Genomic DNA, 18,816 nt, shown 5'->3' with positions numbered 1-18,816 from the left:
CAGACAAGTTTTACTGTACCCTATAAATTAAAATTTAATATTGAAAACTTACGTTCAAACATATTAGTATTATTAATCGGTATAAAAGCTTGCGTTGTCAAAAAATCACCCCATCCTTTTTCATTCTGAGCCCGAATTCTGAAATCGTATATTAGATTCGGCGATATTGACGATATCTAAAAAATAATTTATTTTATTTTTTTTTGTGAAAAATATTAGGAATGAGGAGAATCTTTTTAAAAAAAATTGGAAAGAAAAAAGGTAAACCTTCAATAAAACTATATGGTCTTCACTACTTAATTTCAAATAAAATACTTTTATATATGTTAGCGTCAATGTGTTTATTCAACTTTAAATTGTTTTTTGAGTGCGTTTTTTTAATTTAAAATTTTGATTTTACCGAAAATGTATTCCAGAATGTTTAGAAAACCTATCTTATGAATTGTAGATTATTTTACTGATAACTTTTGATTTATATTTTGTATGAAAAAGCAATGGAAAAACTAATATAAATTATATTAAGTTTAAAAGTTCATGACAAAATTATCTGAATTTCATAGGGTAGGTATTCCAAATGGAATACATTTCAGGTAAAATCACATTTTTTAAATTAAAAAAAAGGCTCAAAAAATAACACATTGCCGGTGACGCTAACATATATATATATTTTAATATAAAAAAGCGATATAAATATATATTTTTAAGTAAATATAAACATACCATTGTATGATTTTACAATTAATTGATAACATTTTTATAAAAATATATTTAAATGAGTCCTTTTTTCGATAAAAATTTTAAGGCCATATATTCAAGATTTAGTTAGTTTTATATTAGCAAAAAAAAATCGTTAAAATAAAATGTATAAATGATACCATTAATTGAGTAACATTCGGCTTCTCCGTATATACGGTATTAGTCCAATGCTTGCTGGTGTTGAGTTTATAAGATATTTGATATATTAAATCGTCGAGTACTGAGTGCGAAGGTGGCGCCCAATTTAATAAAAATCGATTGTTAATTAATTTAAACTGCATGTATTGAGGTAGCAAGGGAGCTTTGATAGTTTAAAATAATGATTAAATTTGTATTTTATAAATAAATATACTTGATTTGTCCATTTTAAAATAAGAAGGAACACTCGGTATTCCTAATCCCATCATATTCCTATAAGTCAAGATATTAGAGTAAGAGTTTAATGGTTCGAGTCCCAAAATCAAGATATAAGATTGATTGAGTGTATTAATAGCGTATATCTTTTCAAGGTAAATATTTGAATTCAGAAGTATTTTGACCTAAATAAAAAAAATTTAAATCATTTATTTAGATTATTTATTTTTGTAAACCGAGAGATAATCAATTAGATCATAAGAATTCTCCCAATTTTTTTCAAAGTATATCATTGCAGTGGTAGTTGTTGAATTAATTGAGACTATTTTAGGTATGGCTAAGGGTTCTGGAAGCAATTTAAATTATATAAAAAATAAATATGTCGTATAAATTTACTATGAGGAAAAGTGTTGAGAATGATTCGCGAGCCGTTATCATGCTTATAGTGGGTATTACGGGACACGATGATTACAGTATACTTTGTGAAAGGCATTAGATCGGTGAATTTATAGTATGTCGCGAGATAATTTTCTACAGAATACGTGTTGCTAGAATGATAATAAAGAGATGAGTGATTTGATTAGTAGATATTGTTTTTTTTAATATTAAATTTATGAAAAAATATATAAATATATCAATAACTTGGCTTTTCCAATGGTATTATAAATGTTTATATCGTAAGCATAGGGTGGTCCATTCCATTCTGAATACTTTAAGGGAATCCACACAACGATGCACGTTCGATTACGATAACATCTATTACCTATAATTTTTGGAGATACGGTCGGATAGTATAATCCGGTCTTAAACATGTTAGAAGGTTGACTAATATCACTTTCGCCTATCATATTTTTTACTTTCACGGCCAACTGGTAGTATGTGTTAGGACTTTCAATTAAATATTCACATAATAAAAATAAATATAATAATATTATTATTATGATTTAATAAGACCCTAATATGCAAAACAAAAATATTATATTACTTTTATAAAAAAATCGGCAATATCGATTTAAGTAATCTCGTATTAACCACAATTTAAAAAAAAATACTTACATATATTTATGAGATAATTCCTTCATTCATTTTTAAAATTCTCATCTAGTTTAAGACAACTATTTCCTTCGACTCCCTATTTAAACAAAAATAATTTAAAATAATAATTCGAAGCTAATTAATTATCCAAAATTGATTTTGAAAAATAAACCTAACCCTGCATTCACAGTTAGCGAGCGAATTGATGGCGGAGAATACCAAAATATAGCATATTTTGTATAATCCTCCGCGAATTGACGCTAACTATAAAAGAGGAGTAATAAATATATAAAAAAATTAATATATAAAAAAAAACTTCAAAGATATGGTTATATTAATATTCTCGTTAGTCATTTTGTTGTTGTCCATGAATATCTCATCTATTTTGAACCAACTTAAATTTTGTATATAGCTATCATCGTATTTGTATTTGGCCATTATTACGAGGGATAACAATTTGCTATTACCGTCAGAACCGAATTCCAAGGATATGTTGGCCCTGGTCGAATTATTCTGGACATTTAATATTTTTGGTTGGCCGGGAATGGCTTTTAAACAAAATGATAAATTTTTTAATTATGTTATAGTCTGTAAAGGTAAGATTTGTGGAATCCATTTTTTATTAAATGTATTCCTTATACAAAGCTAAAATTAACACAAGAGTCCTCAATTCCCCCCTCCCCCTCGTCACTAAAATATAAAATGGAGACTGGCCTCTGTATGTTGATTTAAATAAGAGGGTCCTCTTCTCAGAGATTTTAATGACGCATATACGTATCATATCTCTCGTGTAGTGAGCTATGATTAACTCAGGCTTTAAATTAAATAAGTAAATCTGAAAAAAAACACATTTTCAAATATAATTTTTTTTCTTATATACGCAATTGAGTATTAAGGAAAATATGTGTGATATGCTCTCTTTATAAACATTATTATGAAATTTATAAATAGGTATTTTACACAGGAAATACATTTCCGGCGAAATCAGATTTTTTCAAATATAAAAAAACGCTAAAAATAATTTATTTGAGCGGGTTTTTTAAATTTTTGAAGATGCGATTTTGCCCAAAAAATGTAATTCCAGTATTGTTAAAATACTTGACCCCATAAATTTTTGGTATGAAACTATTGACTTAGTTTTTAAATTTATATATTAAACGATTTTTCATGGAGATTGCCCGAAATATTAATCCGGCAATTTACACTCATTATACCTGATAATGCATATTGTCGGTAACATCATAAAATATATAGAGAACATTATTATGTTAATAAGTAAAAACTGGGTCTAAATCCGGAAACGAAAATTATAGATTGAACAGGTCCCCTCCCTACTTCGGTGGATGCCGATATGTTTACAATATATTCGATCGAATATAATAAATCCGATAATTTTAAGGTTTCCGTTTCAGCGTCGACGAATATTTCCTTTATTTCATGTTGTGAGGAATTATTGTGATTTCTCGGATAATATTGGATATTATAACCTTTGTATTATTATTTTTTTCCAAAATAAAGAAATAATTTAAGGTATTTGTGCTTTAATTAAAATCAGAGTTTGAAAAAAAAAATTTTTTTGCCCAAATAATCATGAAGATGTTTAAAATCATTTTTAAAATTTTTTTTATTATTTTATCATGAAAGACTTTTTTATAAAGATTTAGAATTTTATGTAATTTGATCAAAAAACTTTGTTTGAGCATTCTCAAAAAAAAATTTTCATTTAAATAATATATTTTGGATAGCATTTTAAACTCTGCTTAAATTAAATGATAATATAATCACCTTTTAATATCCCATTAATGCGCATGGGATTTAACCAGCTTAAGGTGGCAGATGACGTCATTATATTTGTGATAGATATTTTGCGAACTTTTGATGGCACTTAAAAAAAGTTTATATTCATTTTGGTTTAAAAATTTATTATTTGTATAATTGATAAAAGAAATTTAGTTGAATTATTCTTATAACCTACGAAATTTTTCGTTATTCACAACCATTTTTTCTGAAGTTTTTACTAATTAGGACATATAATAAAATGTAAATAACCTATCTTAAAATATTGTATCTAAACTAATCAAAAGAAATTTAAAAAAAAATTAAAAACCGTCTTGAAATGTGCGAAATTTTATTGGGAGCGGTGAATAAGGCCCGTCACCAGTCTCGGTAAAACAATTCATATCGATATGATAAAAGGAATATTTTTGAAGTCCGCCAATGGCCAATGTTTGAAGGCTAGAAAAATAAGCGGATCGACTGTCTTTCACATTTGTAATCACGTGTGTCACTGTCCTAAATGCTGTCCCCAAATTCACGCCTTCATAAAAACGAAATTTATAGCCCACGATAATCCCGTTAATTAATTGTGGATCTGGAGAGATCCAGGATACACTGCAAGCAGTAGAATTTAACACGACGACTTTTTCTATAACTGGGGCGATTTCGGGCACTGTTATAAAAAAAAATTTTTTAATTTAAAATATTTTTTTTTATAAAATATTTATTTAAAACCTCCTTGATTGGTCCAAACTTTAATTGGTTCCGCTGGAATACCGGTTCCCGCCTTGTTATACACAGCTAATTTTATCTCATACTCTTTCCAGGGAATTAAATTTGTTAGGTTAAAGCTAGTTACAGAGCTTCTAGCTAAATTTTCTTGCAACCAGGAGTGGTCATTTTTAAATCCAGCGAGTTTGTAGTTTATGATATAACCTAAAATCCGATCCTTTAGTAGTTCTTCTGTAGAAATCTAATTGTTTTGATATAATTTGAATAATGGCGCTTATTAAATACTTTACCTGCCATGATATGTAAATCCAATTAGACCCGGATGACGCGCCGTGTATATTTTTTGGTATTATATCGGGTTCTTGTTTTAAAAAATATAAATAAATATTGTAGGTTTTTTAAATATATAATTTGGATTATATTACCTGCGATTGGAACCGTAATATTGTTACTGGGTGAACTCCAAGCCCCTTCGCCAATTTCGTTTAAAGCTTTTAATCTAAAAATATATGCAGAATCAGATGGCAGATCTTGTATCGTTAATTCTGAAGAGTTGCTCAAAAATTTAGAATGGTACAACCAGCAACATTCTTTAAAAAAAATGGCAGAAACAAAGTTATATAAATATTTAGGAATATTTTATATAAAAAATGATTTTACCTTTAAGGCGAGGTCTTTTGTATTGAATTATATAATGCGATATTGGACTGTTACCGTCAAAGTTGGATATCCAATTTATTTTAATTTTACCATCCTTAATTGGTTTGACCAGGGTTGCCCTTACATCAAGCGGGGGAAAGGGCAACTCTATATTTGATTTATTTTAATAATATGATAATTAAGATGTTTATAAATTACAATAAAGGAAAATATAAATTGTAAATTTTTCATCGACTTTATTTTACCCATGATTTCTAACGAGATGTTCCGCTCGTCATCCCCGGCCGACGAAGAGACCTTGCAAGAATATACCCCTTTATCCGTATTACGCGAGTTAATAAAATTAAGTGAATAATCATTCTCTCCGTATCTCAAATTGTAACGCGTAGATGTGGTGTCAAATTTTTGCATGTTCGATAAATTATTTTGGAAAATATTAGCTTTTACTAATCGGGTATTCGATTTGAACCATTCGATATAGATGGGAATAGATGAGTCGTGTTGGATTAGACATGGTATAGAAACACCTTCGCCTATGATCACTTTGAGTATTTTTCTATCTGAACGGATGATTTTGGTTTTTGCTTTTTTTGAAAGAAGTAAAAAAAATCATTTAGAAAATATTTTAAAACTTATTTATAATTTCATACCTATTAATTTAATTATGGCTGTGGATTTGACTGATCCTAAATAATTCGCAATCAAGCAAGATACATTTGTATATGGGAGTCCACCATTAGGTATCGTATAAACAATGACAGATTTTTCTTCTAAAATAATTTTACCTATTCAATAATAATAAAAAAATAAAGAGAAATATTTATATTATTCTTTCATTTTTTTTCTTTCTTTCTTTCAATGATTAATAAAATCTTCAATTCAAGATTAATAAATTTGGTAAAAAAAAATCACAAAATTTTATATATAATAAATAAGAACCATTTTCAATCCAAATTATTTTAGCCCTCGGCCTGCTAATGAAGGAACAATTAAGCGATATATTTGTGGACAGAACAGAGCTTGAATTCTGAAGTCTACTTAAAAGTATAGGTGGATAATCTATGATAAGAATAAAATATTTTAAATATAATTTGATTATTCGGATGTTTTATGTTGATTGGCATCGGTATCAAAATTTGCTCTCTAGACCGTTGTTATCGGCGTATCTGTATTTTACATAAATCTATGTCCACTCCAATGGACAGTTGCATCAAAAATAGATTTAAGCTAACGAATAGTAAAAAGTTAAAATAAAGTAATATATTTTAAAGAATAGGGTAATAATAAAAAAAATATACCGCTAACTCGGGCCCAAAAGTTTTGCGACGTTGCGTCGGCGTAATTTTCGGCGAAGCATTGATACAAACCATCATTAATAAATTGGAAATTTTTTATGACTAGATCTTTATCCAGGATATGCTTTTTATTATTTTATTTTAAATGATTCAAGAAATTTAGATAATGTTAAGGTATTTTGAATTTAATCTACAGGTTCCCTTCATTTAATGGATAGTTAAAAATCAAGAAGTCAATCTACTGATAAATTAATATTTTGGACTAATGTCTATACATGGGCTTGATCTCTGATTTGCTTAATGAACCATTTTTCGGCCAACTTTATATTTTTTTAAACAAATTGGTTCTGAATTTGATGATTCTTAAAATGTAATATTATGGATAAATGAATAACTTCGAAATCTATTTGTTATGTCAGATAAACATCCGAGAGTTTAATATGTAGATAGGAAAATATCATATAATCGATACCTTTTACATAATATTTTAACGACTCTGAATTTTATAATGAATGTTGTTAAAGATGAATGGAAGTGTGCTCCAACGAACCATATTAATTTAAGTTAAATTGCCTAAGTTACAAAACGATGTCCTGGTTCAACTCATTACTAAAACAGCCGGCTTTTTAGCAGGTCATTTAACTTCGACTTTAAAAAAAACGAAAGAAACTTTAAAAAAAATGAGAAAAGAAATACATAAAATAACAATGTCAACCAACTAGTTCAAATGCACTTTTAGCCAAAGTATTAAAATAATTTGAACCAGAACACAGTCTAAGTATTTTTTTAAAAAAACCGTAGGCATTGTTAGGTATAAAAATGAATGGAAATTGATTACTATATATTTTGACGACTTGAGTGGTTTACCGTTATGAAACCATGAAATTACAGGTGAAGACCTTCTAAGATCAACCTCACATGAAAGACTAAAATTAGCGTCGTAGTTAATATCGATTTGGCGAAAAGTTTTACCTAAGACAATGGGCTTCTCTTTAAAAAATTGAATATGGATTAACACATAATTATTTGTATTTTAAAGAGATATATTTATATAATTTATACCAATTATTTTTAGTTGACTTGATTGCGAAATTTCGCGGCGACCATCTCCAAATGTTATTTGACAAGATATATTTCCGGAGTCAGAAATTACGGCGTTTAGGATTGTCATAAATATGCCACTCGTGGAGACGATATAATGGGAATTGGATAAAATGGGATACCCATTGTGATACCAGCGAATTTTTATATCATCTGCGGTAGATCTAATTTGAAAAAAATTTAATATGTTTTAAAACCATATTTGTCTTAAATCGAAAAAAACAAGACATTTATATACTTGATATATGGTACACATTGAAAATTGGATTTGGGCTCTCCCATTCGAAGCATTTGATTATTAGGCGGGATTATAACCTGTGGAATCGTATTATCTGAATATTCGCTGTCTAAAAATATAAAAATTTCTTAATAAAGGCATAATTTGTACAGGCCGGCCTATAATTTTCCATAAAATAGGGATTAAAATTTTTTTTATTTTATTTAGAGACTTTAATTTCGTTAGGCAGTTCGTAAAATATAATGAAATAAGCTAATTATGTTATTTCAAAGAATATTTAAGATTTGCAAGGCTCGTCGGTAATATTTTATGCATGAATAGTTCAAAAAAATTTAATTTGCCCCTCCCGGTTCGCACATGTTTGTTAAATAAGTTTAGGGTTTTCTTTTATTTTTAAAAATATGTAAGTTAAGCTGAAATTTTGCAAATTAGCATTGTAAAAACTTAAAAATAATTAAGTATAAATTGTGTCTGACGCTCAAATTAGATAATTCTTTAATGATCAGTTTAATTGTTTTTAACGAACTGCTATAATTAAACCTAATTCGTAAATTTTAAATTAAATTTGTTTTATATCATGTTTGTTAATTTTCCAAAAAGGTTAATACATCTTAAAAAAATGCCGAGGAAAAAAAATTTTTCATATAATATATTGGTTTTAGTTGTAAATCTAATAATATATTAATCCAATATTTAAGAAAAATAATATGCAGAATAAGCACAAAATACTTTTTAAGATCATCGATTAATGATCTCATTAACCATTACATTATGACTTTAAGACTAACACAAATGCTCTTTAAAATTCCTCTACATATCGTCGCATACATTAAAAAATTCAAATATTTGTAAATTTAACTCAAATTAAATCAGATACTAGGTTAACAATCCTATGAAAAACAATGGAATTTTAATTTAAAATGGATCTCCTGGAAATATAATATTCAAATTCTCAAGCGACGATATTCCCCCTAACTCCATGACATTCGAAAAATTATTTATATCTTTGGGAGGTGATCTAGAGGATAACATATAATAGATATAGGGAGAGGAATGGGGGGGGGGTGATAGAAATCCAATTTATTTATATAAGCTTGCTGTCGTGTTATTAAACAGCTCGATTCAATTTTAAGTCAAAATAATATTGTGCACGCATCGAGAATTCGTTTATTGATGTGCAATATGATAAAAAAATTTTAGGCTTTCGAGAATATCGAGCCCGTTAAGGAACACTAGCTCTCTTAAATAATTACTCTATATGATCACATACATTTATTTCTTTTATAACTAATATTATATGAACTTGTTTGCTTATTATTTAGGTGTATACAAATACATAATCATAGAAAAAAAATTCACATTTTCTCAAAAAAAATAAATAAATAAGGAGACATTCCTTTAGATGTTTTCATTTAACCTCTTCCGAATAAAAAATGTAAATTAATTGATAAAAAAAATATATAATCATGGCAGGCAAGGCAAACTTATTTTTAAAAGAAAACAATAGAATATTTTTTAAAATTTTGTTTTAAAAAATTTAAAACAATAATGGTTTTTTTAGAAAAAGAATAGAAGAAAAATAAATTATAGTTCAGTTCAGATTACATTGTCCCACCATGTCACAAAATATCTTGTAACAATATGCCAGGTTTTCAGTGTTTGAAATGCTTCTCAAAATAAAAACAATCTTCAAATATTTAGATATCTGAAATTTTTTTTAGTTTTATGATCAAATTTTGCCTAAAATTCTTTTCTATAAAAAAATATCTTCTAAATTTGTGATTATTATGCCTATGAAAAAATTATTTTGATCATTTTAAAACAAAAAAAAAATCAATTTTGTGATCTTCAATGATTTTTCATAACTTTGAGCATTTTTTCAAATTCTAAAAATATATATAACAGATTAGTTAATCTGGGATTTCGTATGTGACTAATTGGAAAATAGATGCCCAATTAGAATTGTTAAACGGCTCGATTTTAGCTGTTTTTAAAAACTACTAACTCAATATTTTAGCCAGAAAAAAATTAAGCCTCGAGATTTCGTTAATAGATGTCCAAACTTTTATGCCCTCTATGACCAAAATTTTTAGGTTGCCTAATATTTTTCGGGATAAAATATTAAGTTGGCCGTTTTTGAAAATTGGCTCAAATCGAGGCTTTTAACAACACTATGCCCACACCAAAGTTGTCCGTCTATGGGTTGTGCCATTATCGATTTTCTCGTAACTACATGTTATAATTTTAAAAAAAGGTTCTAACAAGAAATAATATATAGGCTGTGTCCAGGTTCTACTTAATTTTGATACCTAATCGCTGTTTAGCCTAAACTACACAGCATATAAACTGGGACACCCTATTTTGGTTTGTTTTAAATATTTGGTGGCATTGTTATTTTTCATATTTATTTTCTCGTTAATTTTTTTATTAAATTGTCTTGTATTTAAGGTTGTTTACATATATTATAGTAATAAGTCAAGCCAGTACACGCTCATAACGCGCAATTGTTTTCACTATTTTGTTGAAAATTTAAATTAAAAATGAAATTAATTTTTTGTCTAAAACATATATCTTTTTTTCTTCTTCTTCTTCTTCTTCTGCAAATAGAACAAATTTTATCATTATATTTTTTTAGCGATCGGAAGATGGGCATAATATAAATTTTTTGTAGCTAAATTTACCTAAAAAATAATAAATTAAATGCGCATCATCTTAAATCTACAAATAAATTTAACCTACATCCGAAATATTCTATTTCGAATCAATTAACAAAATAATAGCAATAGAAGATAATAATACTCTTAAAAAAATTGAAGCCGAAAAATAAGAATGTCATCGAATCGAAACATTGAACGAAAAGAGATCATATTATTTTTTTATATTTTAAATAAAAATATAAAACTTAAATTTATACGTATTGTTGTTTATTATTCTATGTAAAATAAACATCTATTTCACGAAAATAGTTTATCAATTATAAGTGCAAATTTATGAAAATATAGCACAAGTTTCTGACTCACCCTTCATCAAAGGGCAGCGGCAATATTACAAATTTGGGTATAATTCTTTTTTTTAATTTAATTTTATAGTATATGTTAGCGGCAATGTGTTATTTTTCAAATTTAAATAATTTTTTGAGCGCGTTTAGCATTTAAAAATCTGATTTTACCGAAAATGTATTCCAGCATGTTTAGAAAACCTATTTTATGAAATATAGACAATTTTATCGTTAACCTTTTGAGTCTTTTGTAATTTATGTTAAAAAATTTATTATATTAAGTTTAAAAAGTTCATGACAAAATTTGTCTGAGATTCATACATTAGGGTTGATATTTCAAATATGATTAAATATTATATCCAGTAAAATCAGATTTTTAAATTTAAAAAAAGCGCTCAATAAATGATTTAAGGTTGAAAAAAATAACACATTGCCGCCACCTAGCATTTAATACTAATTTTTGAAAAATGTATATATTATTATTTTAAAATAATAGACTCGTTCGACTATATATTCATTCTATAGAAATTCTTAGCATTATATAGCAATCATATTTTATGAAATTATGTTAAAAGTAATAAATGAGATAAATTTTAAAAATTATTCGAATAATCAGAAATAATATTCTTAATTCGTAAATATGATGTGAATAATTAAAATATTCGCTTCTAGTCGTATATTTGTGTATTAAATGTCATCTTTAGAAATCTTATATAAACAGGTATGGCTGAAACTAAGTGAAATGAACCTGATTTCGCCTGCCAACAAACATAAAACATATATGTTAAACTCGAAAATTGACATCTATAGGAAAATATCGTAAACTCGGTGGTCATTTAGTTTAGTTTGATCATTTTAATTTTCGAGCTCAGGTGAAGTTCGGGCAAGAGTTTAAAATAATATTAAATTTTATCTTCATTTATAGAATATATTTCTTAGATAAAAAAATCTTGTGGAACTTCACAATTTTCTTAAAAGCTTATAATTCAGCTCCAAACTTGCGCTAATTTGTTTCTAATTTAAATAAAATTAAATAATCCCAAAAATAAATTTTGCTATCCCCCCCCTCCCCACGTTAACTGAAGTTTTCTGCTATGGGCCTGTTATATTTTAGTCAATTATGTTTTTTCTTTCATTATTATTTCCGGCTGGGTAAAGGTAACTAAGGGCTTTTGTCGGACCGGTTCGACTCTCCTGACCCTTTAGTTCATAGAATAAAATTATCAAAATTTTATTAAAGAATTATGTTTTAATGGGTAAAAAGATTAAAATTGTTATTAGATAGATCATAAAATTTTATGTGCAAATATTTATATTTCCATTATACTTATTCCCTTAATATTTTATTTTGTTATTGAATAATACCTTTAACGTATATCGAGAAAAGGCGGCTTTTCCGAGATATGCCTATAATTGGATTTGTGGCTTTACAAAAGTAATTGCCTTGACTCATTTTCGATAAGGGATTAATTATTAGTAACGAATAAGATAAGGGACTATTTTCGTATTCCAGCTGAATGTAATTGTTTGTCGCTATTGGGTCAAGATTGCTTAAGGGTGTTATTGCTTTGTCATCTTTGTACCAAATGTATTCTATTTCTGGAACGCTCTCTATCAAAGGTGACCTTATTATAACATATGAATCCTCTGAAAATTCGTGTTTCGAGCTCAGGTCGTCTTGATAATCGAACCCCATATCCAGTATATTTTTACCGTTTATTTTTTCAATATATTCATACGTCGATGTAAAGGCATCGGGTTTAACGGATTTAGGTAGGACGCGTGATCGCAATAATCCAGTGTGGCTAAAATTTCCTAAATAACCTATTTTTAATTCTAGGGGTAAACTTAATGCCGCGCCATAATCGTTCCTCATCAAGCATTGGTATACACCCCCGTCAGAAACGTGCGCGCTATTTATCCTGAAAAACTTTTCCTCTATTTGATTGTTCGATAGGACTGATTCGTTAAAATAATTACCATTTTTGATCCATTGCACATTCATGTTAGTATCCGAGAATTCTGAGTCGCACATAAGTACTTTAGTATTCCCTTCGATGACCAGATTATCATTTCCGGCGTAAATTTGAACATTTTTAGGTGGATTACCTGAAAAGTCAAGGGTGATAGTTAATTTAGGTGAGATATTATTCAAATTAACGAATACATATATATATATATTATAATTAGTTATTAGGGATATATAAACTAGCCGGAGGCCGAAAAAAGAGCGCCAAATGCCCGCCAATATAAGATATAAAATGGGTGGGGGGAGGGGCTGAATTCCCGCATAATTTATAGATTAAAAAATAAATTCTTAAGAAAAATTAGAAGCACCCCCCCCCCCCAGTCTTGTGTAAAGTTAGCGGCGCGTTAACCTAAAAATGGAAATCTATTTGTTATTTATGATATATTATATAAATAATTTATTTTAATATTTAAAAATTTATTAAATATGATATCTTATTTAAAAATAACTCATAAAATATTTGTTCATATTTTCAATTCATTTGCCTTACTGTAGATCCATTGTTGTTCTGAATAATATTTAAATGGCTGGAATGTTGATGATTGATCAAAATTTTATGAGGTAATAGACGTTAGGATGCGAGTGAGCAGTTTTTATCTTTAAGGCTAGATAAAACCCCTCCAAATGATTATTGGTGATGGTGAGGAGTTCATCAACCTTTTTTTTATCTAAATAGATAAAAGTTACAATCATGTAAATTATATGGGACCTTTCAGTCATTTAATCCAAGAATTGGCAAAATAGACTTTAAAGCAGCTGCTATATCATGTTCTCACATTTGTATTTCCCATATGACTGTTTATATTATATTTTTTAATATAATTTTTAGGATGTTTTTCCCATTTTTCACAAGCATTGAGAGGGAGATGTAAATCTCTTGGTTTAGTTAGTTTATAGAATAACTCCAACGTTCACACGGCTGTGAAGTCTATGACAACTTTGCCGTTTTGTACGGGGGAAGATATTTCCCAAGTATGAATAAATTGTACTCCTTGATTCTGTGACTATATGGAACGACTATATTTCTTAGCCGTAACAACATATTTCCCCATAACACATAGAAAAGGTAATAAAAGCATAATATTTAGTTTATATTTTCCTTATTTTTATATTTAGATATATATAAGATTGATGGACCTTGTACCAATAATCTTTTGAAGGGGTTCATCATATTTTAAAGAGAAAAACAGCTCCTGCGAATCCAAATTACCTCAAAAAATTTTTGATCAATCATCAACATTCCAAAGATTTAAAACTCTCGTTTAAATGGATATTTAATTTAAATATGTTTTATTATAATTTATTTTTACGATATACTAATCATTTGCACTCAAATTATAGTCAGTCAAAATTAAAAATAAAGTTAAACACCTTAATTATTGTTTTAATTTTCTGAGAAATAAAAGAATACCTGCTTAACAAACAAGAATTATATAGATTAACCTTGATATAAATATCATATACCAGTTAGATATTTTTTATCACTATTCAAAAATGCTAAGATAATCTAAGCATAGATTCATCCTACTATAATTGAAGTTTATTTATGGGATCAAAAATTAATGAAACAATCTTAAGAAGGTGATCCAGTAATAATAAGAACCCTAAGAAACTGGACTATCTCTTTTAAAGGAAGATTTACTATGTAGCCACTACATAAGGTAGGCTTAATTATAATGCCAAATTTCAAAAGTCTTAAGTTTATAGACGGTGAAAAGGTATATATATATAAATAACTTTAAAATGCTAAATGATTTAAAATTCGACGATATACATAAGACAATAATACCAACTATCATTTTGATTTCTAATTATCCTGCACATATAAAAAACTGCGTTTAAATGAAATATTTAGAGAATTTCTAGATTATTCTGTCTTATGAGGTTGAAACACCTATCCATAAAAGTTGTGAAGATGAACTTAAAAGATTCACCGTTCATAAATCAAATAACTTAGAAAATCTTTTGAAGTTTTGTAAGCTGGAAAACTATTCATTTCCTTTCTTGAGAAAATTTGATAGTAAAATTTAATTAGCCTCGGCAAGTTCGGCTTCTATTGAAACGTTATTTTTCTATAGCAAATCGTTATTAATGGAAGGAAGAACACAATTAAACTCAAAATATGGACATTCATCTTTTAATAAAAATATTTTGATTTATAAATGGTAATTATTTTGTTTGTTAAATGAATTTAAGAAATAAAAAAAAGTATGATAGAATAAATTCAAAAAAGGAAAGAAGTAATTAAGTATTGAAAATTTAGAAAAAAAGTTAAAGGTGAATTTTTTTGGGAGGGGGGGGGGGTGGTGGGCGTAATCAAAATATTGTCTTTCATGTGAACGGTAGGTCGAGATAAAAAAAAATTTAGCAACAAAAGTAAAAGGGCATATTTTTTTTGTCACCGAGAGGTGCGCGTGCCTTTAATAAAAAAAATAGACTCGCGTAAATAATTTGATTTAGGAGTAACCCTGCATTTACAGTTAGCATAAATTCGAGGCGAAGTATACAAAATATGCTGTATTTTTATACATTTCAAGGCGAATTGGTACTAATGCTAATTGTGAATACAAGGTAAGGTAAAGCGACAATACTACTGTCGTTGGCTTAAAGGGATGTAATAAAGTACATATATCAATCATTTTTCCTTATTTTTTGTAAACAAAATAATTTTTTTTTTTAAAAAATTAATTTACACCTCTTTATTTTATAATTAACCTTTATAATCCAAATAGGCAGATAAAGAATTTTGAGAATTCACCTCACAATAAATGCTAAATGGGGTAAATGTTGCCCAGAATATTAAGGTCAGAATAGTGTTGCAAAACATGATTATTTACATTCCAACAAAACATGGTAAAATGTTTATCATTTAAAATTATATTTAAAAAAACGATTTTCTTTCTTTTTAGCTATGATCACTTTCAACCTTATAATATATAATAATCACATTTAAAGTTAAAGATTACTATTAAAAGATAAAACGCTGAAGAAACGTTAAAAATGCTCTTCTAAATATTATTACTATTTTTTATGATTACATTTAAAAAAAACTTAAATTATAAAGATATAATAATAATAATAAACATGAATTAGACGCACCTTTTGTTTAGGACACCCAGGTAAACAACTTACATAGGTATAATAAATAATAAATATACTATTGATATTTTATGAAAAATTGTTATATTTAATTTTATTTTATCATTATATTTATATTTTTTATATATAAAAAAAGAGAATTATTATTTTTTAAAATGTTGTTATTTTATTTATAATATAATAATGAAATAAGATTTGTTTTTTATTTTCCCGATAAAAGTGAAAGAAAAAGAAAAATTAGGACATTTTTAAATATAATTATAGTTTACTAATAATAATAGTTTTTTGTTTCTCAATCTGGGGTATAATAAATTAATGGAATAAATTTCATTTTTATGTTTTAAAATTATTTTTACCTCAATTTTTTATATTTTTGAAGGTAAAATATTTGAATGAAACAAAAAAAAAGAATTCTTTAAAATTTCTATTATCACGATTTGTAAAATTATAAAAATTTGTTATTATTATTACCCATACGATATAAAATGATAATTACTTTTAAATAATTGTTAGATTCAAAGTTCGGTTACGAGAATCCAGGTCGGTTTAATAGAAGTCTGCAAGAGACAATTTTTTCGAACCGACCTGAAAGAAGATGAACATTTGCCAGAACCCGATCAATTTAAAAATAAAAATATTAAAAATACATTTATTTTTTAGTACATATATTTTAAAAAAATATTCTATAGTGAACAAAATTGTAAAATAATAAACAATCGAACCTTGTTAATTTTATAGATATCATATAAACATTCCCAAAATCCACCTGGAAAAAAAAACTTAATCCATTCTAAATTTTTTAGAAAATTTATTTCATCCTGATAATCACTTGCAATTTATCAGCAGGGGTACTCAATATAATCATCCCTTATAATTGATGAAATATTTTTTTTAAAATTTTGCCCAGCTATAACCTGATGTCCGTATTTCTAAAGTAATTGTTGGATATGTCATAGAAAAGAAGTATAGGCTAAAGACTATTTTTCAACTATCTTCATAGCAGTAATTTTAAAATGCGATAAAGGTAAGCGTTCTCTAAAAGTATTTTCATCTTTAATTACTCTATTGCTTGCTTCTAGTGAATTGTTGCTGCTAGGTGTAAGTGTTTAAAACCCTCATACCATGTGTTGTTTGAATCAAGTCATTCCATTTCAAAATATTTAACAAATTCAGAAACTGCTGATTCCCATTTTTTAATAAAGAATGGAGATACTCTAGCAAAAATAATTTGGTTTTTATCTAATTGTAATTTATTGATATAGCTTGATGTAATATTGGTACTAGAGAAAATACAACTCCCCAAGTAAATAAAAAATCTGGAAAATCTTTTATTAACTTACCAAATATTTTATGCCTGCCAATTTTTTTTAAAACTTACTATATATTTTAAATACTTTCCTAATAAATAAAAAACTTGAAAATTAAAAATTAACTGCCCACAAATGTAGAATACTTATTAAATGTTTTTTTCTACAGTCCATCTTGATTTATTTTACTGTCCATTTCTTAATAAAAAACTGCTCGAATAATTTGTTCTCATAAAAAAAATGAGGATAAAAATCCCACAGAATTTCTCAATAAAATATAATTATTTGCACATTTCAAACCCTGTATTGTTAACTATCAGGCCTAATTTTTCAAGCCCGACCCGACCCAAAATTTTTTAAAAAAAGTTTTGTCCGAATTTATTTTCAAAATAAAAGATATATGTCATATGGTGTCTAGTTTCTATAAATAAAATCACATATTTTTATTTTACATAAAAATTTCAACATAAAATTGATAAATTTAGATATATTTAAAAAATTTCTTAGGCCCGACCCGGCGGCTAGAATTTTTTTTAACAATATTAGGTCCGAACACGACGGTCCGGGCTTACTTTTGCAGATCTATTGTGGATACCTCTATATATAATTTTTTATTTATTAAAAATTTTTTTTTTAATATATCTATCAGAGACCTGTATAGATACGATTTGCACCACCTGTTTTTCCTCCCGCCAGGATTCTTTTTTAAATTGGCGATTTATTCGGTCTTAAAATATATGACCCGGCTCATGTATTCGAGCCGGGCTTATAACCGGGCCTGCAGGTCTCTCCTATTTATGATTATTAAATTTATTCTTTATAAACGTTCAATATTTAACAATGAGATCCAATTTTATTTCAAAGGGTTATTTTACTAAAATAGTTTTATTTTTGATTTATTAACATATTCTTTTCAATTGTCTTTAATCTTATATTTTTACAGTTATATGAGCTTTGCTAAATATTATTTTAAATTTTGGTGGAAATTTATAGTGTGTAAACATTATTAAAAATTTTACCGTCTGCTTCTGCTTACGTTTGTGTAATAATTCCGAATAATTTCCATAAATAAAGTGTTGTATAATATATTATAAACCCTTTGTATTATTTACTTTATATTTTTTTAAATGATTAACTACCAAACGCTCAAGTATGATAATATGTATCGCCATTTTTTTATAAAATTAAATGAGTGTGATGTTCTTAAATCTAAATAATTTTTCCTCTCTCTCTATTCTGTTTAGAGGAAGTTAAATAGACTTTTAAATAGAGTTCTGTTTAGAAAAAAGCAAACCAGGGACAACAGCTATTTAATAATTTAAAATGATACTACTAAGATTTTAGTTTTTTTTAAAAAAAATACCTATGATCAAACCAATTTTTAACTTGAGACATGGAAAACTGATTAATATTTCTTCATCTTCCATTCCATAATA

General features: G+C 27.0%; 1 protein-coding gene across 3 annotated transcripts in view; it reads right to left on the bottom strand.

Moving 5' to 3' along the window:
- LOC135922974 (protein sidekick-like) overlaps positions 1 to 18,816 on the bottom strand; it is a 25,994-nt gene extending 7,178 nt beyond the window's left edge. For all 3 annotated transcript variants that reach the window (XM_065457538.1, XM_065457539.1, XM_065457540.1), the window contains exons 1-23: positions 18,744 to 18,816; positions 12,311 to 13,054; positions 7,948 to 8,056; positions 7,671 to 7,873; positions 7,447 to 7,598; positions 6,612 to 6,732; positions 6,253 to 6,372; positions 5,964 to 6,098; positions 5,559 to 5,897; positions 5,314 to 5,460; positions 5,079 to 5,243; positions 4,944 to 5,014; positions 4,657 to 4,894; positions 4,253 to 4,594; positions 3,931 to 4,029; positions 3,429 to 3,632; positions 2,462 to 2,693; positions 1,753 to 1,998; positions 1,507 to 1,658; positions 1,347 to 1,456; positions 1,109 to 1,295; positions 876 to 1,057; positions 53 to 176 (exon numbers count right to left, since the gene is read on the bottom strand). In XM_065457538.1, coding sequence (XP_065313610.1) covers positions 53 to 176; positions 876 to 1,057; positions 1,109 to 1,295; positions 1,347 to 1,456; positions 1,507 to 1,658; positions 1,753 to 1,998; positions 2,462 to 2,693; positions 3,429 to 3,632; positions 3,931 to 4,029; positions 4,253 to 4,594; positions 4,657 to 4,894; positions 4,944 to 5,014; positions 5,079 to 5,243; positions 5,314 to 5,460; positions 5,559 to 5,897; positions 5,964 to 6,098; positions 6,253 to 6,372; positions 6,612 to 6,732; positions 7,447 to 7,598; positions 7,671 to 7,873; positions 7,948 to 8,056; positions 12,311 to 13,054; positions 18,744 to 18,807 — 4,486 coding nt within the window. In that variant the 5' untranslated portion in view covers positions 18,808 to 18,816. The remainder of the gene's footprint in view (positions 1 to 52; positions 177 to 875; positions 1,058 to 1,108; positions 1,296 to 1,346; positions 1,457 to 1,506; positions 1,659 to 1,752; positions 1,999 to 2,461; positions 2,694 to 3,428; positions 3,633 to 3,930; positions 4,030 to 4,252; positions 4,595 to 4,656; positions 4,895 to 4,943; positions 5,015 to 5,078; positions 5,244 to 5,313; positions 5,461 to 5,558; positions 5,898 to 5,963; positions 6,099 to 6,252; positions 6,373 to 6,611; positions 6,733 to 7,446; positions 7,599 to 7,670; positions 7,874 to 7,947; positions 8,057 to 12,310; positions 13,055 to 18,743) is intronic.

The sequence above is a fragment of the Gordionus sp. m RMFG-2023 genome, chromosome 1 (genome assembly GCF_954871325.1).
Source record: "Gordionus sp. m RMFG-2023 chromosome 1, tfGorSpeb1-WG-v2, whole genome shotgun sequence".
NCBI lineage: Eukaryota > Metazoa > Nematomorpha > Gordioida > Chordodea > Parachordodidae > Gordionus > Gordionus sp. m RMFG-2023.
Note: the sequence above shows the minus strand (reverse complement) of the source record. Positions and strands in the feature narration are given on the sequence as shown.